Source organism: Patella vulgata, chromosome 3 (genome assembly GCF_932274485.2).
Source record: "Patella vulgata chromosome 3, xgPatVulg1.2, whole genome shotgun sequence".
In the NCBI taxonomy this organism is placed as follows: Eukaryota; Metazoa; Mollusca; class Gastropoda; family Patellidae; genus Patella; species Patella vulgata.
This window is the reverse complement of record NC_065881.2, coordinates 24,698,791-24,726,344: the sequence shown is the minus strand read 5'-3', so window position 1 is coordinate 24,726,344 and position 27,554 is coordinate 24,698,791. Positions and strand designations below refer to the sequence as shown.

At 34.3% G+C, this 27,554-nt stretch overlaps 1 protein-coding gene across 1 annotated transcript; it reads right to left on the bottom strand.

Annotated features, from left to right (window-relative positions):
* Positions 1–1,028: 1,028 nt before the first annotated feature.
* LOC126814788 (peroxiredoxin) lies at positions 1,029–27,112 on the bottom strand. The gene is made up of 7 exons (XM_050540168.2): positions 27,038–27,112; positions 23,767–23,872; positions 6,165–6,306; positions 3,648–3,783; positions 2,330–2,433; positions 1,899–2,029; positions 1,029–1,226 (listed from the first exon to the last, which is right to left on the bottom strand). The coding sequence occupies exons 1-7, from the start codon at positions 27,068–27,070 to the stop codon at positions 1,141–1,143; spliced, it is 738 nt and encodes a 245-aa protein (XP_050396125.1). The 5' UTR covers positions 27,071–27,112; the 3' UTR covers positions 1,029–1,140.
* Between the last annotated feature and the right edge of the window lie 442 nt (positions 27,113–27,554).

Genomic DNA, 27,554 nt, shown 5'->3' with positions numbered 1-27,554 from the left:
AGATCAACTTCTTATCTTGAAATGCTTGTCCTTAACATGAACCATGTTCCTGATATATTTCACCTTAGTTTACATTAATCCATCAGTACAGTTATAGGTCCACTGAAATATGACACTGGGGTTCTGGTTGTGCTACAATGGCAGTGTCTGTCAATTTATACAAATCAGTTGATTCAGGGCTACAAAATTATCAAAACTTATTTAATAGTAGGGAGGGTCAAGATGGTGATATGTCCATTTATTCAAGTTGTATTGTCACAAATATTATAAACATCACATTCATTACTATATATTCTTACAAGTAATAAGCATTCCTGTGAGACTAGATATAGAAACAAATTACAATAGACATATGATAAAATATATTGTAAGTGCGGTATTTTGAGATTATCAATCAACAAATGCATGTAATTACTCTGTTTTCATGATTTGTAGTGTTTCTATTGGACTAGTTTTTCACATATTGGCAATTACTTTATAGCACAGAAAAACTGATAAAATTAAAAATATATAAAATATTTCAGCTATAAAATGAAATAACAAATAAAAATATCAGACTAGCAAATATGATTACTGCTACTTGTATATTAATAATGTAACCAATAAAAAATTTAAAACATAAAACACTATATTCATAAACAATCAAATCTGGAAAAATTTGAATATAACAAATGTTTTTAACATACATTTCAGTAATATTATTACAATTTTCTTACAGAAACTTTCATAACAACCAAAAAGTCAGCAGTGCTTACTTAATGTAAACTCCAAGTATATGTACCATTAATGTGCCTAGTGTGTTTTTGAGAATGTGCCTAGTTGTTTTTTGTTATAGGACTGATATATTTTCAATGATTTATGAGTTGCTTCCATACATATTCTACCGTAAAAGTTCAGTGGAAGACATCATATGCAGTGGATTGGGAGGATAGTCTACTTATTTCAAACTCCCCACAATAAATATTATTTAATGATTTGTTGCCCTCTCAATTTTGCAAATTCAGTAAATGAAATTGATCTTTTTTAAAAAAAAAAAAATTCAAACTATTCTCAAATATAGTAACATCTTCATGATTTCATCATCTACTTTTTGATATCTAATACTTTTGTGTAAAAAATTTTTTTATGGAAGATTTAACGTTAATTGACTTTCTCAAAATATTCTTTTGAACCGTCTGGTGTGGGTTTGATGGTGGCTGATTCAGGTTTCCAATTAGCAGGACACACTGAAATATTTACAAAACAATAAAATAGATAACCAATACTTAGTCTAGAATGTCAAGTACTGTTGCTACGATAATAAACAATCTACGCTACATTTTGTCAAAACTTCAAACAATGACAATTCACACAGAATAAAGTAATTTGACCGAAATTTTCAATAGATTTAGTTTTCATTACCTGTTTTTGAACTATTATCTTTATCTAAATCTTACATAATGCATCTTTAATTATGAAAGGATTGGTTTACATGCCACAAAAAAACAATTATTCTAACAATTGGACTAATATTGATTAATTTTCAGTTTTATAACCAAACCATGCAATATCATAGCAACTGTTTATTTTCCGAATCACGTACGTATTTGCCTGCAATACTTGAAGAGATCATCTACACAAAGTACAAGACTCTCTTGTATTACTGCTAAGAAAATAAATGTCTAGTCTAATCAAAGCAAGCCGAGTTAGCAGTGGTCCCTCAACCAATATTTTACAACATATTTTAGAAGTTTAGTTAAACTAATTTTCTTTGTTAGATAGTGGGTGCACTGCACTGTCTAATAACTAGCCAATGACAAGAATGGTTTTACCAAAGAACTGATAATAACTGTTACAGGATTTCGATCTTCACATAATGTAAAGATTTAAATTGAATTAAATTGATAGATATAACATACCTTCTCCATGTTTATCAACAAACTGAAAAGCTTGAATTAATCGAATAGTTTCTTCTACAGATCGTCCAACAGGCAGATCATTAACAGTAATCTGACGCACTACACTGTTAGGATCAATTATAAATAAACCTCTGTAAAAGAAAACAATCACATGACTATGATCCCAACATTACTTTCTTGGACATTTAAATCACATATTTAGCCTAAAATACATGGCAAAACGCCCAATGAATACACAAAAGTTGTAATAATTGGCCAATAAGACACTGTGAGGCAAATGAAAAATATCTTGGTGTCTAAGAAAGAGTAAAAAATCAAGGGAACTAACTATACATTAAGTACGGTACAGTCTGTTCCTGTGAAAAGAGATCTTCATTTTTCTATACCTTAAAGAGATCTAAAATAAACTTGGCATGTCTAATGGTACTTACCTTAATGCTACACCTTCTTTATCTAGTAAAACATCATAATCGCGAGATATCTGTTTATTAAAATCAGATAATAATGGGTATTTTAATCCTCCTAATCCACCAGTCTGAAACAAATAATATTTTAAATAGAGTTGTAATTTGTATAGTTCAGATACTCACTTTGCAAACTCTATTGGGAGAGATGGGGAAATTCAATGTTTCTTGAAAGATACATTATTCAAGAGTTAAATTTGCCTAATGCAGGTCTTTCTTTAGGCCTTAAATGTTATATAAATTGTCAATTAGACATTAATTAACTTACCAAGACCAAAATCAACTCTCGATGCCATTGGATGCTCAGGATTTTAACTAGATTAGAACGGTTCTGCCATTTAGCGATTTAATTTACAAATTGAAAAGTGAGGCTAAGGCTCGAATATACCAGTACCGTGGTTACAATAATAAACAATCAATGCACATATCTCTTCAAAACTAAAACACTGATAACTTGGCACAGAATAAAGTAATTTGAATGAAATTTTCAGTATATTCATTTTGCATTATCTATTTTTGAACTATTATAGCAAGAACGGCCAGCACTTTATTTAAATCTTACTTTATGTATCTTTAATCCTAACCAGGTCATTTTGGGACAACACAATCACTCATCCACTCCAATGATATATTTAAATGGTAACTATTTTATTTAGAGTGGAAAACAGCAATTTTATAAAAATAAAACTCAAAACAGGACAAAAATTGATATTGTTCTATTTAAAAATACTAAAATAATTGTCCTGCATTAATAATAATAATGTGCAATTGTAGAGCTCCAAATTCATCCAAAAGCATGCTCAAAGTCCAATAAGAAAATAGTGTAAGGCCTACACAATGAGTAGAAAGTTTAATTTTCATAGCGTTCCCTAAATAAGTGAGTCTTCAATTGTGGAAAGTCTAAGTTTCATAGCATTCCTGAAGTAAGTGAGTCTTCAACTGTGATTTGAAAGCAGTCAAAGCTTTACTGTCTCTGATATTCAGAGGTAAATCAATTTAGGTAAAGGAATAATGCATTTAGATTGGTAGGTTTGAAAGGTGTCTTTTCTGTGGTGTTTAAAAAATAGTATGATAGTACTATATGAACTGTAAACTAAGCATGACTTCATAATCGCCATCTTCAAATTGTGATGCCATGTAAAATATTGAAGCCGGCAATAGATGCACAATTGTCCAAGGAACAACATGCCAAGATTCATGTCAATCTTACTTCAATTGGTGGAGCCTTAGAAAAAAACCAAGATAAGTAGCGTTTGGGTTCCGGGTTGGAGAAATCATGTGTTACCTTTCTAGGTGTATTAATCCAAGCTAAATGACTGAACTGTGAATCTGTTGAAACACCAACTACGGCTGTATTTAACTGTTGAAATTTATCCATGTTTTCACTGAATGCTATTAATTCAGTTGGACAAACAAATGTACTGAAACATAAAGAAAGTAGATTTTAACATCTAGTAATTTGCATGTCATTTTCTACAACAAATGATTTGAATATCCAAATATTCTAGATCATTATGGACTGGTTTCCGGTGCACTTTTCTGTTTATAGTTATAGTAAATTGAATCTTTCAAATCAATATATTTTCCTTTAATAGTTGTTTTTTTTTGTTTTCAAAATTTGATGATTTCATTGAATTTTTTATTAAATATTTCATAATTAAGAGACAAAAAACTGTTCACATTCCATTAGTTTTAATTAAACAATGAATCTTGAAAAATCAGTTCAGATAGATTTGAATATTTCAATACATGTACAATCACTGCATAGTTTCTTTTTAATGTATTTGATACATTAAAACAACAAAAGTTTAATAAAGGGCTATATTTTAAGTAATATAAGGCGAACAATTTTGAGTAAATTCTTAACTTAAATCTGAGAATATTTTGTGATGCCGGGGCCAGGGACATTTAATTGAGCGCCTTGAAATAGTTGTTCGGATGAGAAGAAAAGCATGTAAAATAACACTTGACAAAGTTTTGTGTTTCTGCATCAAAGATATTTCTCATAAACAGTGAAAGAAAGTTGAGTAAATTATTAACTTAAGTCTGAGAATGCTTTGTGAAACCGGGGCCTGAATTGAAAAGATTGAATTTCATGTCACTTATTGTCATACAATTATAATTCTGTCAATTCAGAATGTGACGTACAAAGAATTGAACATGCCAATTTCGTCAGTCCTTATAGCCCTACTCTTCAACAATTATATGGAAATCTGAGGTCTAGAATTGAACCCGGATAATCTAGTCCAGAGTCAATTGTCTTAAATTTCTACTAATTCTACCCTCACCTTACCAAGAGCTAGGGGGGTTGGGATGACCTAGTGGTCTAGAGTGGCGCGCTTCGAGCTGTAGTTGGTCAGTCAACCTCTGGTTTGCGGTCATGGTTTCAATTGCTGGATTGAGTGTATGTAGCTTGGAGACAGAGTTGCCTTATCAACTTCGTGGGTCTACTCCGGGTACTCTAGTTTCCTCCCACAGGAAAGACCCCTGCGCATGCGCTAAGCATAATAAAATAAGACAACTTGTCTGTGATTATCACCGTCAGTGGAAGCAGACGTTAAACACTGTGATTAAATTTCCTCATTAGAGTCCCAAGGCCAGCCCCCTTTGTCAGTCCCGAAAGATGTACCCCTGGTACAAATAATCTTGAAGTTTGTATTGGCCGATGCTGGGATTAATTCTATTAAGTATAACAATAACAGGTAATAAAACTGCTCAGATACTAAACTGACAGATTTTAAAACTGAATTCAGCCTTTACAACAGGCTGAGAACAGACTCTCACTTAAAAAATTTGCCAGCCTTAGTCTTTGCAAACACTACTTATTGGTCAATTTAAATCAACATTGATTTTATCTTACTATCACCCAACGTTCGGGGCTATTCTTGGTTCGAATATGCACCCAGGTGATACATATGTAATATTTCATACATATGGACAATTTGTAGATGTGGATGAGCTAGGATTGGGGGTGTATAGCTCGTTACTGGAAAAGTATTCTGGTGAAGGCGGTCACTGTTCATTAAAAGTCCAATTCCAAATTCATTTCAATATTACTTTATATACAGTTTTAAAAATACATTATTTACAAATTATATACAAGGCATTCGATCTCCTTGTCTGTGTGTCTCTAATTTCATCTGCCCTCTTGTCTGTGTGTAGAGGTCTTTTAAAGTAACTAATTTGTATACAGACAAAAGGACAATGATTTCAACAAATCAAATTAAAGATAAAAATATTGTAACACATCAAATGAAAAGAAGTTAAATAAATATATAAATTTCATTGGTTGAAAGTTTCATAGTGAAATATAATTTATAGGACCTAATAAGCTTTAAGCCATAAAGAATTAAAAAGCATTGACACTTGATTGGCATTGATCAGACTGCATTGTTAACTGTATAAATCTTTGCTTAAGGTTTCTCTTAATAAGCCTACTGGCATCCAAAGATTATAAAACAGTCAAAGCCAATCATGCTTTTAGGCAATTACTTTTTATAGACTTTAAATCAAAATATTAACACTAAAAGTAAAGAAAGACCAAATGATAACCTTACTATTAGCTATATTGTCTATATACTTTAAGAAATAAATTCTGTATATCCTTAAAATAAAATTTGAAAAAGAAGTAGAATTTAGTATCACTATTCAGTGATATTACTGTGAAAGATGGGCTTCTGGTATCCAATATCTAAGACACAATGAAAATTTTAAACTTGGCACACAAATGCTTTTGAGCGCCATATTGTAATGAGCGACTTGATGAATCATTGTATGAAGGAAATTGTGTAATTAAACTTACAAATCTAATGGATAGAAGAATAGAACTAAATATTTTCCTTTAAAATCTGACAACTGGATATCCTTAAATTGTCCATCTACAACAGCTGGTGCCTGGAAGTTAGGAGCTACATGTTGAACGCGAACTGCATGTAGAGGAGCACCTGAAAGAAAGTTCATATTGGTAAATATAAATTATTGTAAGTGAAATATCAATACAATCTTGAACTGCATAAAAGCAGTATTTACGTGTTTCAGTATGTCAGGTCACATCCAATACCTATTAAAGTGGAAAAACTTGTCATTTTGAACTCTTGATAAAACCGGAAGTTATACTTCAAGACCAAACATTTTGATATTAGATGTTAGTAGACATCAGGATCAGCATATATGCAAAGGTCAAGGGTCATTGAACAGCTAGGTCACAAGATAGTACTTGGCAAATCTCGGCAGATTCTGTTACTCTACATCTAGCCTCAGCGGTATGACGGTAAGTGATATGTACCTATGCCTAAACAATTGCGATGCGGCACTGGTTTACTTATTAGGAAAACTTGCCACTTTTAAAAAGAAGTTATCAAAATTGCGCTGTTCGAAGCGTGTGTAGAATTTTCAGTGCAAAGTTGTCCTTGTTTGAAGAAAATCAGATAAACTTGAAAGAAAAACAGCTTCAGACTTTGAAATATTTGTATGATAAAAACATTCTCAAAAGCCGTCTTCATGGGCAACGCCGTTGGTTATCCAGGAACTTGAAAGTAGTTCCAACGGCGGACTTTGTAATACAGCCGAGGCTAGATGTAGGGTACTGGAATCTGCTGAGGTTTGCCGAGTGACAAGATAGTAGATTAAAAGTGAAACTGGAAGTAAACACAATCAAAATTAAAAAATCGGCTCCCAAAGAATTGTTGCCATTTGGAGTAAGTTCAAAACAAAAAAAAAAGTTTCGAAAATCAGAATCAAAATAGTGGCTGAATATTGATTTGAAGGTGTTTTTGTAAAATTCAATATTTTTGCACCAAAGGGTTGAAAATGTTATTGGATAAGGTCTTAGAACTGATGAAATTCGAAAGACTGCAATAAAATAAGTTCATAGCTGTGTTTTTCTTTATTTAGTTTTGAGTCATTCTATACGTCTATGACTATAGTCTGACGGTTGTATGCCATGTTCTTATTTTGCAAAATTCAAATATTTTTCATATATATTTAGCCAGGTGTGTCGCTAATTTCTCATGTGTTCCATGGTGTGCCATTGGCACAAAAAGGTTGAGAACCACTGTCTTAGAACATGAAATATAATATCTGGGGCGGTACTTCAATTTGCCCTGGGTCCAAATTCGATGGCCTAAAACATTCACAGGATCATACTGGTTACTTTGATAGCACATAGGTTATGGTGAAGCATGGCAATGAAGCGTTATTTGGCTGGGGCCAAGGCCTAAATTGCCAGGGGCCCAAATTCGATGGCCTAAATCATTCACGGGGTCATGCTGGTTACTTTGATACCACATATGATGTGGTGGATCGAGGGTGCACTATGTAACTGGCGTATCTCTCAAGATACATGTCGATATCGGGTTGGGCTTTTGTGTCTATGCGTCAATCTTGTTGTTGTTGGAAGTTAATGACAACCAGGGCTGTCGGTAATTTTTCACAGTTGATTAACAGTGCTGCTAATCAAAAAGTCCAATTTTGCCAAATTTGATTAGCAAATTTAAAAATTGATTAGCAGTTTTTCAGTTTCAATGTAAATAATTAGATATTACTTTAATTCATAACAAATATGATTAGATTCCATTCTGACTATTCTTAGATTTTTTTAGCACTGCCACAAGTACTTGTGACAGTTTGTAAATGTGATGTAGACATTTAGTTAGGTCTTATGTCTGAAGCCAATTCTTGACAGTGACTTCCGAAGACCCACTCATTTTAATTGTTATTTTTTTGTTACGTTAGAAATCTTCGTTAGGAAACGATCTCGTCTGCTTTTTATCGTGTATTACTATTTTTGTTCAATCGGGCGCACCTCGATTAACTAGACACACGCGATATAAACAATAATATTTTACGGGAATTTTTACTTTGATTTATCATTTTACAATACGTTAACATGTATTTATTTTTTTATATTTTATTTACAATACGTGCGATACACTGGAGTTATTTATTTCAAAATGAATATGATATAATTACTTGATGTCTCGCAACGTGAGTGCGACTACTTGATTCCCTATTTCCGGTTTAATAGTCCCTATTCATAGAGTTATGTCCCTGTGTTATATAGTATTGTGTCTGGGTAGTTCGAGAAGAAAATGTCACACGGAGAATTCAGTTTTGTTTATAAAATTTTATTCAACATTTTATACACGTTGAAAGTGTTGAGTAAGCCTTCTAGTCTTCAAAATGTGGATTATTCTTGTGACAATATCCAAAATGACAGGCACATTAATGATTCGCAGTAACTGCGAATCAAAAACGTCAGATTTTAATTTTTGGTTAGCAACGGACGAAATATGTATCGCAAATTGCGCTGCGATACTGGTTGTCGGCAGCCCTGGACACATGTAGTGTCTGCAGCACACAACGATCAAATTCACAATTAAATTAAGTGACACAAATTATAATGGACATAATTCAATTCTACAATTATCAAAGTTGTACAAACCATAAATTTAGGCCTTTGTATTTCGACTTCAACTGATAAATTTGAGTTTGAAACTTTGGAATTCATTCCGCCATGATGGGGTTTAAGGTCCACTCGACACAAGCTAGGTCATTTCGAGACTAACATATGGTTCAATTTTTATTTCAATAATTCGCTTGCGTGTAAGGGTTTTTAGCAGTGGGAGGACCCACAAGGTCGGACATGCGACCCTACTCCTTGTCACGTACAACCAGGGAATCGAAACCACGCCAGTTGACTCAATGACAGACCTTATGATACAACGCGCACATGCTAACCATTCGACCATCCAACCTCTCATTTCACAGGAAGCGGTGGGGGTTGAGATGTCTCAGTGATCTGCAGAATAGTGTCCAAAGCTCTAGTTTGCCAGTCATTTGTGCCTTATGGTCACACATTCGACTCTTTAGGTGAGTGTATGGGGATTGTGGCGCCATCTCTTGCATGCGGGAGTGTCATAATATGCAATCTAGGGAAATGCAACGGTGGCTCAGTGGGTAGGCCTATGGTATTTGCACAGTAAGCAAAAGGTTCGGTGTTCGGCAAGAAAGTACCTCATGGATTTTCCTGCCCGGTTTCCCATCTTTGATCTATAGACCTATTAAATTTACTATTTTTACTAACGAGTATAGAACTTTTTGATATTAGTTTTCATCATATATGCAAAGGTCAAGGGTCATTGAATGGCTAGGTCATCAGATAGTGGATAAAAAGTCGAAAAAAATTCAAAGTGAAACTGGAGGGAAACAAAGTCGAAATTCAAAAATCAGCTCAAAACAATAAAAACGTTTTTGAAAATCAAAATGGCGGCTGGATATCGATTTGAAGGTTTTTTGTAAAATTCAATATGGTGGCCAAAGTGTTGAAAATGTTATAGAACAAGGTCTCTGACAATGAAAGACAATTTCTGTGGCTAACACCACCATTACATGTCATTTTTAGTCTATTTTTAAAATGGAGAGAACTATTCATGTTCGGGTAAAAACAGAAGCCATCACAAATTTTTTTAATGTGTTCCTTATTCCTACCAAGTTTCAACTTGATACCTTATTTACTAACAGGGATACGCCATCTTGAATGTAGAAAAAGTGCTGAAGAAAACTTTTGCAAAACTTTGATGCTAAGACTAATCGAGCAAACTTTCAAATTTCGATCCGAAAAATGAAAACCAAATGAAGATTCATTGACAAATAGCCAAGATATGAGCAATCTGAGATTATTTTTGTCCCATCCGTAAAACACTTCCTGTTGTCAAAAATGACCAATTTAAACTTAATAAATAGTTCCACAGAGGCCAACAATATCTTCGTTGGCAGAATGTTTACACCATGCAAACTTAACACCATGCACAGTTTCGACTGCAAATTCTGACTAAAGTTCCCCACTTGATATACCATATTTTTACGCTATTTGAGAACGAACGGCGGCCATTTTGTCTGTCAATTTTGGGCTGATTTTCACGAAATTCAAACTCAGTCGTCCTTAGGTTGTAACGGTGATATAATAATATGGTTTTTTAAATCGGATAAAAATTATGACCTCTATAGGGTCCACAAGCTAAAAACGCAATTTTTCGTACAATCGGGGGCCATTATTCAGGAAGTTACGGTCCGATATGCGCAAATATCGAAAGGAACCGAGATCTTTGGGTTATAAACTTACATTTCAAGTTTCAACAAAATCGGATAAAATTGTGACCTCTATAGGGTCCACAACCTTGATATACCATATTTTTACGCTATTTGAGAACGAACGGCGGCCATTTTGTCTGTCAATTTTGAGCCGATTGTCATGAAATTCGACCTCAGCTATCCTTAGGGTGTAACGGTGATATAATAATACGTTTTTTTAAATCAGATAAAAATTATGACCTCTATAGTGTCCACAAGCTAAAAACGCGATTTTTCGTACAATCAGGGGCCATAATTAAGGAAGTTACGGTACGATATGCACGAATAATGAAAGGAACCGAGATCTTTGGGTTATAAACTTACATTTCAAGTTCCAACAAAATCAGATAAAAATTGTGACCTCTATAGGGTCCACAACCTTGATATACCATATTCTCGCGGTATTTGAGAACGAACGGCGGCCATTTTGTCTGTCAATTTTGGGCCGATTTTCACGAAATTTGAACTCAGTCGTCCTTAGGGTGTAACGGTGATATAGTAATACGTTTTTTTTAAATCAGTTAAATATTATGTCCTCTATAGGGTCCACAAGCTAAAAACGCGATTTTTCGTACAATCAGGGACCATAATTCAGGAAGTTACGGTCCGATATGCGCGAATATCGAAAGGAACCGAGATCTTTAGGTTATAAACTTACATTTAAGTTTCAACAAAATCGGATAAAAATTGTGACCTCTATAGGGTCCACAAGCTAAAAACGTGACTTTTCGTACAAACAGGGGCCATAATCCATGAAGTTTCAATCCGATACATGCCTATATCGAAAGTAGCCGAGATCTTTTGGAGATAAACCTATATTTCAAGTTTCGTCAAAATCGGATAAGAATTGTGACCTGTAGAGTGTCCACAAACAAATTGTGGACGGACGGACAGGGGCGACGGCATAATACGTCCACATGAAAATGTGGGCGTATAAAAAACTCTTACAAACGAAAACATTATTTGTTTGGAAGAATTGTATATTAGTTTATAATTAAAGTTATCGAGTAATTTTCCTTGAAAAAGATTTAACCTTTCGAAAACTCTCGACTATAATATATATAGTGTGGGTGATAGGGACTAAAGGTAGAGCTGTAGCATGCTAATCCCCCTTGCCTATCTTTGGCTCGATTATTCACATCAGTGATCAACATGTAAGTTTGAGGACAAATTTACCTCTGTCTGGTTAACTAACCGTATACGTGAAGTTACCTCAATTCATAATTCCGCTTTGGATTATCACGAGGGACATGCCACGGCTATATCTCTAATCTAAATCATTGAGTCGCACTGTATATAAAGAAGGAAATAAGTTTATTCAATTATTTCTGGTTAAATTTTTTGTATCTAACCAAATAAAAGAAATAACTTCATAAAATAAACCAAATGGTTTTATGCTCATTTCAGTTAAAAACAATTTGTACAATGAATCAGCACAGATTATGATTTCTGTATAGTAACATAGTAATATTTGTTTAAGAATTAAAGCAATAAACTTATAATGTAACCTGATGTACATTCCCTTCCTGAACATAGACTGCAATGCTCGATCTATATAGTACTGTGAATTCAGAATTCACGCATGTATGGACATGACATGTATTACATTATATAAATAGAATGAAGTCTCAAACAATAACATGTAGAATTATATTGATATGATACATATTTGGTAGTGAAAGAGATCCAATATTTTTACGGACAAGAACAATTACTTAAATGAACAATATGTAACAGTATTGTAGAAAAGACATTTACTACATTTCAGGTATGTGTATTCAAATACATTAAAACATATTAAACATTAATGGGGCCTATATTAATATGGCAATTATACAGTAGCAGCAAAGTTGTCTGTGTTAAAATCAATATGTATCAAGGCATTACTTTACAAATAAAAAATTTATATAGCGGTTTAATTTTTTTTAAGAAATATGCTGCTACCAGACAACAAAACATATATCTACAGCAGCTACATGTAAGTCTTTCAACATTAAACACTGTGTATAAAATTCAAGCCTCATATCTCTGGCCTTTAGAGCATCCCCAAGATCTTTCAAAGTTATCAAGGTCCATAATTCTAGTAGTTATTATTGGAAATCATTGAAAATCAATAGACTTCTGTGTCAGCGTATAAAAAGCCACAGTAGATACAAACAGTATATTTCGTCCGTTTTTTTTTTTAATACTATCAATGGCCTCACTACATGAAGATCTGACCGGTTGTGCTGAAAGGTCGTTACAGGAATTATACGAGCTGCTTTTGACTCTATGATTAACCAATCAGCGTTAATGTTTCTAGTGGGAAACCCACAGTTCCGTGCAACACATGCCAAGAACTCGGAGTAATAAACCCTTTCATTAGCTAATCCCTCACATCAACCTGAACGCAGGTTATATAACAACTATTCCAGATCCTACTGTAGTAAAGACAAATAAAATAAAATTTTAAACTATAAAAAATGAAACGAAATAGGATCTGTGTTTTAATCAGAGTGCTTCACATTAAGAATGTGGACGTATAACAAGTTCCATAACTCTAGAGGCAATTAACGGAAATTTATAAAATTCAATAGGCTTCTTCGTTTCACTAAACTGAATGATAAATATAAATTTAATACAGATCGGATGACAACTTTTGTCATTTGAGCATTCATATGTTCTAACAAAGTTTGACAAGTGCCATAACTCTAGAAGCAATTAGCGGAAATTTCTAAAATTCAATAGGCTTCTTCATTTCACTAAATTGAATGATAAATATAAATTTAATACAGATCGGATGACAACTTTTGTCATTTGAGCATTCATATGTTCTAACAAAGTTTAACAAGGGCAATAACTCTAGAAGTAATAAACGGAAATTACTGAAATTCAATAGACTTCTTTGTTGCCCTAATTTACATGCTGAATATAGATCGAATGAAAAATGGCTATAACTCTAGACGTAATAAACAGAAACTGCTGAAATTCAAAAGGATTCTTCGTTTCACTAATTTTTTTTAATTCTAACACTATTTATTCAATAAATATTTACATAATATACATATAATATGTATAAATCTGGGATCTGAAAACAAGCCGGGGCTTATATAAATTCATCTCCCTAATTTAAATGATGCATATAAATTTCATACAGGTCAGATGATAACTTTGTGTCATTAGAGCGTTCACAAGATCGGATGATGACTTATGGGGTTCACAATGTACAACAAAGTGAAACAAGCGCCATAACTCCAGAAGAAATTAACGGAAATTATTGAAATTAAAATAGGCTTCTTTATCTCACTAATGTAAACAACATATACATGTATATCAATTTCAAAACAATCAGATGATACATGTAATCTGTAAAGTATTAACAAGAAATTTTGGACAGTATACAGGCAGCAGCGATGGCAATATATGACCACAGTTTCATGTAGGCGTATAAAAAGTATGAATAGAAAATTTAGAGTTATAAGAAATTATGATTCATAATTCTCATGTTCTATTTCAAAAGATTCAGCCTCAGATTCGCAAGAATTATGTCTATTTGTATTGGCCATAACCTGCATCGGATTAATTTTGGTAGTACTAAAAAATGAGGATTGGAGTAAAGATAAGACTGTAGCATGCGAATCCCCCTACCTTGTGGGCTTTGTTGAGAGAGTTTAGCTTCAAGTTAAGAGGGACATGCCACAGTCACATCTCTGAAATATAATAAGTCAGTGTAACATATATAAACCTAGCAATAAGTTTTATCAAATTTTTCTGATTTCAATTTCAGTAATTTAACAAAATTGAAAATGATATTATTAAAAACACAAATGACTTAATGTTGATTTTACCTGAAAATTTGATCTAAATGTAAATAAAATATGATTGTGATAATTAATAAATAAAAATCTGTCAATTAAATTAATTGATATTTGATGAATGTGTCTGAGTTTGTGTTAATCAGGCTAGTAAATATATCAATGATAAATGATCGAATGATCTTTGATCGATTGTTTACAGATATTTATTAATATTGATAAACTACTTATTCATATAGTAGCCTAATGATGATCAGCATTTGACTTATACCTCTATTAAACTGCAGCAAGTGTATGTGAGAACGTTTTTCATTGTTTTTAACTTTTATAGTCATATGAAAGAATGCAAATTTTATGTTAATACATATTTTTATTGTGTAATTATGGTGTAGTATCTCACATAAACCAGAAGTAGCATCACAAACAACACCCTTACAACAATAAATGTAAGAATGTCAATTTCCTTTTACGTTACATGTATTGCTTCATTTTAATTACATCTCAGCAAAGTTAACTAACAGTACAGAACACCAATAGTCTCATTTATCAGGTCACTTAATGAAAATTTGATGTGAGTCATGTAAAACTGTTATGCCAATTGTGTTCAAAAAGCTCAATATTATGAGCTGAAACTTCCAAGCAAAGTAAATTGGCTATTTCTTTACATTTTGGTATTTGATTTACATACATAATTTCAAAGGCTATTTCTTTACACTTTGGTATTTATTTGCATACACAATTTCGGGAAACCCTGTGAAAACTTCATCTTTAATATAGGAAAAGGTCTATATGAGCTTTTAAGATATTGTAATTTCACTTTTTACCCAAATCTATGAGGTTGTTGTATCCTTTGACATGTAATTAATTGCAACAAATGTAGCTGGTCATTTTCAACAGCAAATATCTACATAACTGACTTGTAAAATATCACAATATTTTGTTCTGTATAATAAATAGCAGAAAGTTGTAACCTAAAAAGGTGTGGCTGTAGCATGCGAATCCCCCATACCTATTCGGCATCGTCAGTAATTTCTTAAGTTGTAACTTAGCTTTATAGTTAAGAGGGACATGCCACGGCCAGATCTCTAATACCAATATCCTCTCTGCACTCCTTATAAACCAGGAAATATGTATGTTAAATTTGTTCTGGTTACGATTTTAGTAATTTAACCATATTGACAACATGTTTATAAAATAAACCAAATGATTTAATGTTTATTTCAGATAAAATTTCTCTTCAAAAGTAACAAACTTAGGTTATGATTTTCGATTGGTAACAATTTGAAAGTTGAAAGTGAAATCAGCTCTGAATGACCACATGCAGGGCTGCCGACAACCAGTATCGCAGCGCAATTTGCGATACATATTTCGTCCGTTGCTAACCAAAAATTAAAATCTGACGTTTTTGATTCGCAGTTACTGCGAATCATTAATGTGCCTGTCATTTTGGATATTGTCACAAGAATAATCCACATTTTGAAGACTAGAAGGCTTACTCAACACTTTCAACGTGTATAAAATGTTGAATAAAATTTTATAAACAAAACTGAATTCTCCGTGTGACATTTTCTTCTCGAACTACCCAGACACAATACTATATAACACAGGGACATAACTCTATGAATAGGGACTATTAAACCGGAAATAGGGAATCAAGTAGTCGCACTCACGTTGCGAGACATCAAGTAATTATATCATATTCATTTTGAAATAAATAACTCCAGTGTATCGCACGTATTGTAAATAAAATATAAAAAAATAAATACATGTTAACGTATTGTAAAATGATAAATCAAAGTAAAAATTCCCGTAAAATATTATTGTTTATATCGCGTGTGTCTAGTTAATCGAGGTGCGCCCGATTGAACAAAAATAGTAATACACGATAAAAAGCAGACGAGATCGTTTTCTAACGAAGATTTCTAACGTAACAAAAAAATAACAATTAAAATGAGTGGGTCTTCGGAAGTCACTGTCAAGAATTGGCTTCAGACATAAGACCTAACTAAATGTCTACATCACATTTACAAACTGTCACAAGTACTTGTGGCAGTGCTAAAAAAATCTAAGAATAGTCAGAATGGAATCTAATCATATTTGTTATGAATTAACCCTTTCAATGCTAGACGTAAATCCACTGCCTGTGCTAGACCCTTTTTTGAGGAAAAAAGGGAGGTTGGAACTGAATGCCAAGCAGTACTTATGGAAGCTTTTATGAAAAATCTTTTTGTCTGTTGGGATGGGCATGAGGTTGGGCTAAGAGGAAAAAATAGAATTTTGGAAATTTGCATAATAATGTAGTCACGTGACGTCATGGCGGCCATTTTGGATTTCTCATTTCACACTAAAGCTAACACGAAAACGAATTTTTCTCCATGAAATACTTAAAAGATATTGTTTTTTTTTACTGGATTTTGATAAAGATATATAAAATGAACAAAAATATCAATAGCAGCCATGAGCAATGCCGCCGCGAACACGCGCATCACGTCTCCCGCTGCAATGACCACGTGCGGATTGCAATACCTTGTTTTTACTTTCACTTTCATCCCCAAGTCCCATATCATTATCAATATAGTCAGTCAATAGATCTACACGTTCGGGAATCAGGAATTACCTACGTATTTTACGATCCAGCAGGCCAGCATTATTATCAACATCAGAATTATTGTCAGAATCTACTGCAGACACAGGGCTATCGTGTTCACATTGGGCTTGTTCATCATGCACGGGAGACATAGCTAGCCATGGGCGGAACGTCGCGCAAAAAATCACACACTTCATAATACCAATCACTGTCCTGACTACTATCATTATCAAGTAACTGGAAACGAATTATGTGTATCACCCGCCTCGAAATTGTCCACATGTTGGTCAGCAAGACGTCATTCACGACTTCGTCGAGAGTGCATCATCTACGTTGTCACAATTAATGCACTCCGCCATTTTACGGTTTGCTGCTTTGAAACACGTGGAAATATGTTCTAGTGTATAGAAAATACAATAGATGGCACTTGCAGTTACGGTACTAATTTTAGCGAGGGCTTTACTGAGTACACGGTAATACCGGGTACGGGCATTTTACCGACATTTTATAATACCCGGTACTACCGGGTATACGCAGTGAAAGGGTTAAAGTAATATCTAATTATTTACATTGAAACTGAAAAACTGCTAATCAATTTTTAAATTTGCTAATCAAATTTGGCAAAATTGGACTTTTTGATTAGCAGCACTGTTAATCAACTGTGAAAAATTACCGACAGCCCTGACCACATGCATGAATATCATGAAGTAATTCAAACAAGCCCATTCTACATGTAGCCTACATTCATGTACATGTGACCTTCTAATTATCTTATAGCAGTTTTATGTAGGGTAGTTGGTATTGAATAACAAATGCATATAAGCTACTTTATGCACTGTGTTTAAGTTTAGTGTATTATTTTGAATAATATTCTAAAACATTTTGTAGTGCATTATTTATATGGGTTTAAACGGCCACTCAGTAAACCGGCTACAGTTTGGTTGCCAAGGTGATTCAGTTCAATAAAGCAGAAAGTAGAAACAGTTGACACGGGCATGTCATAATCGTCATTTGTATGATAAAAAAGATAACATGCAACAATCTTATGTCTCGGGTAGACCTATAACAATTACCTATATATACAATATACAACAACTTAAAAAATCTGTCTTTAAAAAAGAGATTAGCACAGTTTTAAGTTACTAAGATCAGATTTTATTTTTGGTGACTGTAGTCGATTTGCACAGAGTACTGTACAATATATTTTCAGTAGTTACATGTCAAATCTCATCCAAAGATTGCCAAGTTTCTATAAATTTATGTTTTACGTGTACAATAGGCCTATTGTTATTTTCAGGTACCGTAAAAGTATCATAATCTAAATCCCTGATACGAAAGAAGGATATAAATTTCAGTTATATTTGTAAGAGATGCTTACAATTATACTTGTCGTGTTAGAGCATTTTGGCGACAGTAATATGATACAAATGGCAAACAGTTTAATCGCTCAAGAATCATCGCTATTCAACTCGTTCTTATGTTTCTGACCAGTGGTGATAATGTAATTTGAAATAATAATATCCGAAAGGCATGCTTGTATATTTTAAATGCCGTATGAAGCCACTGCTAATGGAATTCAACTATCAGAATATTTAACTAAACTGTCGGACATTTTTTTTAAAGATGAAATGAAACATCAAATAACCACCGCTTGGATTAATCATTAGGAGTAAATAATTTTAATCACGACTTTCATAGTTTTATCACAAATTGCGACTTTCGCGACTGACCGCGTGAGCCCTTGTGATATGGGTTGAAATATTGGGTGAATTTGGGTAAATCCTGCTACCATTTATTAACCTTGCCACTCTATAAACAAAGTTACAAAGGGAAACAAAATAGTTTGATGCAATGAAATAATATTATGATAGACAGGATTGTAAAATTATTATTTATAATATCACTCCAGCACTTATATGGTCCATGATTTGACAAAGTATAATGCAATATGGAAAAAAGAAATGCCAATAAATGATGGTTAACTTAAAAGCTAAAATAAGTATAATACCAGTACTAATAATTTAGACCTGTATCAATAAGTGTTCTTGTGATGCAACAGATATTCAAATAATTAAATTTTCAATAAAAATATGAATAAATTATTAAATTGGTTAATTGGTTACGATTGGATATCGAATGACCATGTCGCTGATTAATAAAATTCAAACTATGACATCCTTAATCATTTATGACGATTCACATGATGACAACTGTACTTATTCTACAACATACATGTGTATCATGTGATAGCAAAAGGACATTTCAATTCAAAGTCAGTCTGGTTACAATTCGGTGAATAAACATACCAAAATTGATTTAGCGGCTTATTTTAGTCCTAAATGGGAACCTTTACTTTGGTGTAAAATATCTAATTCTTATTTGTGACAGTGTCAGAAGTTTGATTAACAATACAGAGGATTTGATTTGGGCAAAACAGGTTAAAATGGCTAGGCCTGGTTGGTGGTTGCACATTCAAATATAGACTGCCAAAAATAAAATTATGGGCATTCCATAAGATTAAACAAGCCAACAGTGAGGCTGATGTCCCCCGCCGAAATAGGAAAATAATTAGAGGACACATATAAATTTATCACAAATTATCTTTTACAAAGTATTGAACAATCAAACAGTATATCTTTACTTATAGTCTAAGCATACAATGTTTTTGATGGAATAATTATAGCATATTAAGGGGAAAACATGCTCTATGCCTACAGATCTAGAGTTTGGTTGTATCAACGGGTCTATTTTCCATCTTGCTGCAAGTTGTGCAAAGTTCACTGTTTTCTTTCTGTCATTAAATGTCAATTCATTATTGCATACTACATATTTAATTAATTTATAATAGTTTCTTTTTCAATTTGTTTTTTCCACTTATTTGTTTATTTACCTTGCCTATATTCATTGTATTGGATTGTATTGGAATTGCTCAATTGATGCTTTTATCAATACCTGGTTATAATATTATGACATGTAATGTGGCAAGTTGAGTCGGGACATGTAGGCTATAATGTAACCTAAATGTATACATAAGTGGATTTCGTTTCATTTTTTTCGAAAATATTGTACAGATAAAAGAGGAGGAATTACAGGGGTAATACATTGGAAAGCTTCTTCAAGAACTAAAGCATAAACTATATTGTTTTCCAAAGTCTCGACCAATCAAATTGCGTATCGCTCTGCTTACCCTGAGCAGAAAATGCTCATTATCAAACTTAGTCAAGGTATTACTGTAATGAAACTATACACCAAGTTTCATCAATCTCACTTAATTAGAACTAAAGTTATTGTGTCCCAAAGCATCAACCAATCAAATTGCTTATCTCTGCTTACCCTAAGCGGAAAATGCTCATCTTCGAACTCCATCAAGGCATTGACCTAATCAACACATACACCAAGTTTGAACATTCTAGCTCAATTAGGAAGAGAGTTATCGTGCCCCAAAGTATCAACCAATCAAATTGCTTATCTCTGCTTACCCTAAGCGGAAAATGCTCATCTTCGAACTCCATCAAGGCATTGACCTAATAAACACATACACCAAGTTTGAACATTCTAGCTCAATTAAAAGTTATCGTGTCCCAAAGCATCAACCAATCAAATTGCTTATCTCTGCTTACCCTAAGCGGAAAATGCTCATCTTCGAACTCCATCAAGGCATTGACCTAATCAACACATACACCAAGTTTGAACATTCCAGCCCAATTAGGAAGAGAGTTATCGTGTCCCAAAGCATCAACCAATCAAATTGCTTATCTCTGCTTACCCTAAGCGGAAAATGCTCATCTTCGAACTCCATCAAGGCATTGACCTAATAAACACATACACCAAGTTTGAACATTCTAGCTCAATTAAAAGTTATCGTGTCCCAAAGCATCAACCCAAAAAGTGTGACGGACAGACAGACGGACAGACGGACGAACCCATTTTATATAAAGTCACTCTTTGTCAGAATTGTGATTGAAGCTATGTGCTTATAAGGTCTTCATTTAATTTCACACATATTGTGTGATCTGTTTAACTATACGATTATGAATAATTGTTAAATTATGCAGATGCACATAATGAAAGTCTAATCTCTGCCATCCGCTACAGGTAAGCTAGATTACTGACCAAAGAAATACTTAAAAACATAGCATTTCTTTATTTTATAGGATCAAAAACAAGTTTACAAAATAATCAAGCCCATTTTGGTCTATTGATGCGTCATTTGCATTTTCGCTAATATATCAAATTTTCCATGCCTTAATTCTGCGCTCCATATATTTACACCAGATAATCTTCTGGCTGATTCAATCAGATTTAAATTTGACCCATCAGGTTTTCTCTGCTACCAATAAACGATGGCAGGGTCTTGTTACATAGTGAACATCATAGATGAAATTTTAATTCATTATAACTTTGTAAATTATAATGAATGAAACTGAACCATTGTTAGACAGATATTCCTATTAGAGATTAACTTTCACAATATTGTGATGTGCAACTTGTGCAAGGGATTACTAAAGTACTATATGACACATAAAGCCTTTAAATTACTATTTTTGATTATCGTATGCAAGTTAAAATCAAACCGATTCACTACAAGTAAACACCAATTAAAAGCTGTATATAGTAACTAAATTCAAATATCATGGGTTTTGATATACATAGTCTAGTTTTGTGGTACATTGCTGCTTAACTGATACACCCTGCATGAACAAAGCTAAACAAGCCAACAGTGAGGCTGATGTCCCCCGCCGAAATTGCAAAATAAATAGATGACACATATTAATTAATCGCACATTTATTTTTTTCACTAAGTTTCATCACTCTCTATCAGATAGAATCAAGATTATCTTGTCCCAAACCATCGACAAATGAAATCGATTAGCTCTGCTTAGCTTCAGCTCGAAATGTTAATTATTGAACTCAAGTCAAGACATTCACCTAATGAACATCTACATATACATCAAGTTTAAACATTCACCTAATAAACACCTATGCCAAGTTTGAACATTCTACCTCAATTAGAAGGAGAGTTATTGTGTTCCAAAGTTTCTACCAATCAAATTGCTTATCACTCTGCTTACCCTCAGCAAAAAATGTTCATTATCGAACTTAGTTAAGGTATTCATATAATAAATCTATACACCAAGTTTCATCAATCTCACTTAATTAGAACTAAAGTTATCGTGTCCCAAAGCATCAACCAATCAAATTGCTTATCTCTGCTTACCCTAAGCGGAAAATGCTCATCTTCGAACTCCATCAAGGCATTGACCTAATCAACACATACACCAAGTTTGAACATTCTAGCTCAATTAGGAAGAGAGTTATCGTGCCCCAAAGTATCAACCAATCAAATTGCTTATCTCTGCTTACCCTAAGCGGAAAATGCTCATCTTCGAACTCCATCAAGGCATTGACCTAATAAACACATACACCAAGTTTGAACATTCTAGCTCAATTAAAAGTTATCGTGTCCCAAAGCATCAACCAATCAAATTGCTTATCTCTGCTTACCCTAAGCGGAAAATGCTCATCTTCGAACTCCATCAAGGCATTGACCTAATCAACACATACACCAAGTTTGAACATTCTAGCCCAATTAGGAAGAGAGTTATCGTGTCCCAAAGCATCAACCAATCAAATTGCTTATCTCTGCTTACCCTAAGCGGAAAATGCTCATCTTCGAACTCCATCAAGGCATTGACCTAATAAACACATACACCAAGTTTGAACATTCTAGCTCAATTAGGAAGAGAGTTATTGTGTCCCAAAAAGTGTGACGGACAGACAGACGGACGGACCCATTTTAATAGTCCCCTGCTTTCTTCGAAAGGCGGGGGACAATAAAATATTTACTTTTAAGGGGGACTTATGTATCGACTATGCAACTCAAGCAACTAATTCCAGTCAGTTGCAAGTGTGCTTACATGCATGTCGATCATATCAGCAACTGGGGACAATGAGAGCAATTAAATTCAGAGCGCTCATGTTGATTCGGAATAGATAGAGTTTATTCATCACGTGATGAACAAATTGGCGAACAGCTTAGAAGAAGCTGATCAAAGGCATGGTTGGTCTTGCCACAATTCTATTAAGGCGGGGGACAATAAAATATTTACTTTTAAGGGGGACTTATGTATCGACTATGCAACTCAAGCAACTAATTCCAGTCAGTTGCAAGTGTGCTTACATGCATGTCGATCATATCAGCAACTGGGGACAATGAGAGCAATTAAATTCAGAGCGCTCATGTTGATTCGAAATAGATAGAGTTTATTCATCACGTGATGAACAAATTGGCGAACAGCTTAGAAGAAGCTGATCAAAGGCATGGTTGGTCTTGCCACAATTCTATTAATACATTATTGTTGACATCAACATTTGAAAAGTGGGTGTCTTCGTTCGCTTCCATTTTGCTTATCACAAAAAGACAGTTGCTCTCAGTTGTAAGGTTGACATAAGCCCCACTTAAATAACACAATCTAACCTAGACAGAATAGTTAGAAGAATGATTGGACCTTTAAGGGGCGATGTTAGAAATGAAATGAAAAGGGGGGTTAACATTTAACTGTTCTGCTCCGACTGGGCTAATGAAGACAGGAATAAACCATACAGTGGGCTATGAGAGACAGTTTGCCCAGACAGCGGCACTACAACCTACTTTTATATCGAATTACAGCTGTGAAGGGTTCTTTTACGCGCACACCAATGGGTACACAGAACCTCATTTTTTCATCCCGTTGATCAATTAAATAGCTGTCCATGTCAGACCCTTCTACCTGCACCATTACTTACTTAGAAGAAAGCAGGGGTGATTTCAGACTTTGTTTGATATGGTGTACAATATGAAGGTCATGTCAGTAGCTTATATTAAGATTTGCTAAAGAAAATTGCATACTTACTGTTGTGGAACGTTTTTTCATTTCCAGGAAATTTGCCGCAATTGGTACCAAGAACACGACCTGCTGAAACCCTTGTACACAGACCAATCCGGCTTGTTTGGGTTATCTAGAAGTTAAAATTGAAAATTATTCATTTCGACCTTGATCTCTCCACAATCAGCCTAATAAAGATCGTTTGCCAGGCAATGAAAAATCCTGATAAGCAAGTTAAAAAAAATTCTACAGAAAACCCTGCCCTCCTTTGCTTTCACAAGCCTAGAAAGTCAAAACAGGGCCATTCCATGTCAAGTGTACACACCTCATTGACACCATGGTAACAGATTCTCTTCAATTTTTCTCCAAAAGTTAGCCCCACTGAGAGAACAATTTATGTGAAGTTTCAGGTTTGAAAACCTAATGTGTCAGTTTTTTGGGCAAACCCAATTTTGGATCAATCCGGTGGGCCAAAAACCTTCCAAAATCTATAATTTTCCCCCTAACCATACTTGTACACTCAAGCTATCGTTATTATAATGGCACTGAATATGATAATATATACTATTCAAAAAAAGTAGGGGATATTTGATTTTTAAGTGTTATTAAAGTCACCTAATGAAACTGACGAAGAAACAAATGACAAAATGAAATGAAGTTCACATTCATCGATTTATTCCAAATGATCGTTAGACTAAGTAAGGCACAGACTGACCATTATAAGGGTAAAATGATACCCGGGGTCAAACAGCAAAGTTACCACAGCATCACAACCAAGTCAGTAACGGGTAAATCCTCCTCTGTTTGCCAAACAAGCATTGATCCGACGTGGCATACTCCTAATGAGACGTCTAAGGTCATTTTGGTCCAGATTGTCCCATTCCTGTTGCAACGCAGCAGCAAGTTCTTGGACATTGGCAGGACGTTGTTGACGTTGACGTAACCTCTGTCCAAGCATGTCCCAGACATGCTCGATGGGGGAGAGGTCGGGACTCAGTGCTGGCCAAGGTAATGTGGTGATGTTCTGTTGTTGGAGGTAACCTGTAACGATCCTGGCCCTGTGACATCTTGCGTTGTCATCCTGGAAGATGACAGACTGAGAAACATTCATCGTCCGCGCCACAACCGCCTGTGTTGTGCCGATCTGTAGCATGCCAAGGGCACGTAACCTTTCATTTTGGGTAAGCCGACGCATATCAAAATTTGTTTTCTGGTCACTAAAACAATTAAACTGATGTTTCCACCCTGGAATTCAATGCCACAATGACTGTAACATTCAAAGTCAGAGTCGTGCAAATCTTGGGTTGGACCCCCATGATGATCCCAAGCATCACCTGCATTCCATGCGGTAGCTATTGGTGCGTTTGGGCGTCACATGTAACTGAAAATGTTTCTTCTGTTAGGTTCTATAGTGACTTTTTTCGTAGTCATTTGCATATTTTAGTATTATGCCCCCAAAATCAAATATCCCCTACTTTTTTTGAATAGTATAATAGGAAACTTCTTATGCTTTAAAACGTGTCTTCTCAAAGGATGATAGCCTACAGTCATGGATGCCTATTATACCCTGGGTGTTGCTTTGTTGCTAGAATGGCATTGTAATATTGAGCTCAAAAGTTGAAATTGCGAAACCCTATGACTTTGGCCTTCATTTCCCTCCTGATCCCATAGAGATCACATTTTCATTTTTGGCATACAGGTGGATGATATATAGAACATGATTTTGAGAAAAAAATGGGGTCATCGGATTTTCTGCCCGGACAGGGTCAAAGGTCAAGGTCAAAGAAATAAAAAGAAAATTTGAAAACATTATATGATAACATCGGGTAATACATCAAATGAAAGGTCTTAATTTCCTGATCATTTGGGTACCAACTTTATGAAAATCGGACGATTAGGAGGAAAATTATAGCTGTTGCAAGGTTTTTGGCCCACTGGATTGGCCCAAAATTTGGTCGGCCCAAAAAACGTCATTTTTGGGTCGATTCACCTGAAATTTGGTTTTTACACCTTTTTCATCCCACCTCACCATTAGACATCAAATGAACAAAATCTGAGATGTCTTGTCATTTTTCAGTCGGAAAGTGTGTACACTTGACGTGGAATGCCCCAACAGCATCTAGTCTTGTGTAGGCTACACTATGGAGTGCATGTAGAAAAGCCCTTTGCAACTGGAATTTGAAACCTCGCAATCTGGGCAAAATTGTCCTCATACTCATGGCTTGCTTAACTAACCAATTGTTTAGGAGAGAAAATCAGCCATTTCTAAAATAGTGTTTTGCATACCAGTATAATTTTCTAAATGTACCTACATGTATGGTATGACATACGGTACATCAATATAGTCAATACATTTTTGAAAACAGGTCAGACATTACATTAGTTTGGCATATTCATGAACACAAGGTATTGGCTATTGAATTGATGTCAGTTGGTAATTGTGTTATAGGTATAATGCAAAGAGAAATATGGATTCGGAACGTGTGGGTACTACCAGAAAGTAGTCTATCCCGAATGCTCTTATGAAGGGTTGCCATGAGATTTTGTGTAGTAGGACAAAACAAAATTCCAAATGGGATAAATGTAGGCCTACTGGTATCCCACATGATAGGGTAAACCTGGACAGTATAAGGTTCAGTAAAATAAATCTAACAGTGATCCCTTCCAAAATATATTTGTACGTACAGTATCTTAATTAATAAAATTATAACTAAGATATTAAGTTGTATTGCAAACCTGGGAAAAATCAAAATGTTTTTGATTTACAACAAACCAGAAAAAAAAGTGTACAAATTATCCCACTGTCCAATATGTCATATGAATTGTGGTTTAATAACCTCATTTTCTGCAGCTGAAGACCGTATGTCACACTGTATGCTATTGCTATAACTATAATCCTCTAAGGGAATTTTGGCAAGATAAATTGAATTCCACCTGTCAAAGGCACCCGTATTTATCCGAAGGGCTAGGCGGTGTCATGCAACACTGACATGGGGGAACCACGCCAGAAAATCCCAAGGCAAAGGAACTGTAGCGGCCAACACAGGGATCGAAACAGAGATGTCCATAGTAAGCTATCCAGCTATGTCTTCACGTTAAAAGCGAATTCCTCACTTTAGCGTAGAACTAGAAAAGCCGCCTTGTGTAGGCAATTCTCATTCTGTGTTGTTATGCAATGAATGTTATATAATCTATGACTATATTGTAGATTTATGATGTAGACTATTCAACAATTACTACATTATTTTGCCTAAATTATTATTTAGATCAGTTTTAATTTTAAACACGGTCCGCTTACCGAAGATAACAGTAACCTGCTAACTGATGCCATTTTCACGTGTACTCCACTGTGTGTTCTTGAACTTTAACTTCCGGGTGCTAAAGGTGAAGGTCGATTTATAAAATGTGCCGAGTTAGTGAATGAAATAGATGGATTGACAACATTGAAGATTCCTTTTGTTATTCATTTCATTATTACGTAAGCTGAACTAAAACTGTGCCTATTTATCAATGAACTCTATAATAAGTAAATGCAGAAAACTTAATTCTTGCGTTGGTTTTTACTTTCGCTAGAAAATTAAAATGGAAATTTAGCTAAGCTGAAGAAAGCTAAAAAAATAAAATAATAAAATCTTTTAGTTTAGCTTAATAAAAATGCTATAATAGAAGTCTAAGTAACTAGATCTCGATTTTTAATGTACCTTGCCACACCGCACGTTAAGGGCGAAGGTGGATTTGATCCAACATACACCACAGGAATCTGACCTTCTATCGGTATATATATCATAATCATATGCATACACCATACCAAACTA

Bases quoted from the DNA above. Each gene is read 5' to 3' on its own strand.
- LOC126814788 (XM_050540168.2), bottom strand. From the start codon at position 27,070: ATGGCATCAGTTAGCAGGTTACTGTTATCTTCG. The intron at 6,307-23,766 runs GTAAGTATGCAA...ACTTTCTTTCAG, and splicing joins TGAAAAAACGTTCCACAACA to GTGCTCCTCTACATGCAGTT. The intron at 2,434-3,647 runs GTAACACATGAT...TATTTGTTTCAG, and splicing joins GGATTAATACACCTAGAAAG to ACTGGTGGATTAGGAGGATT.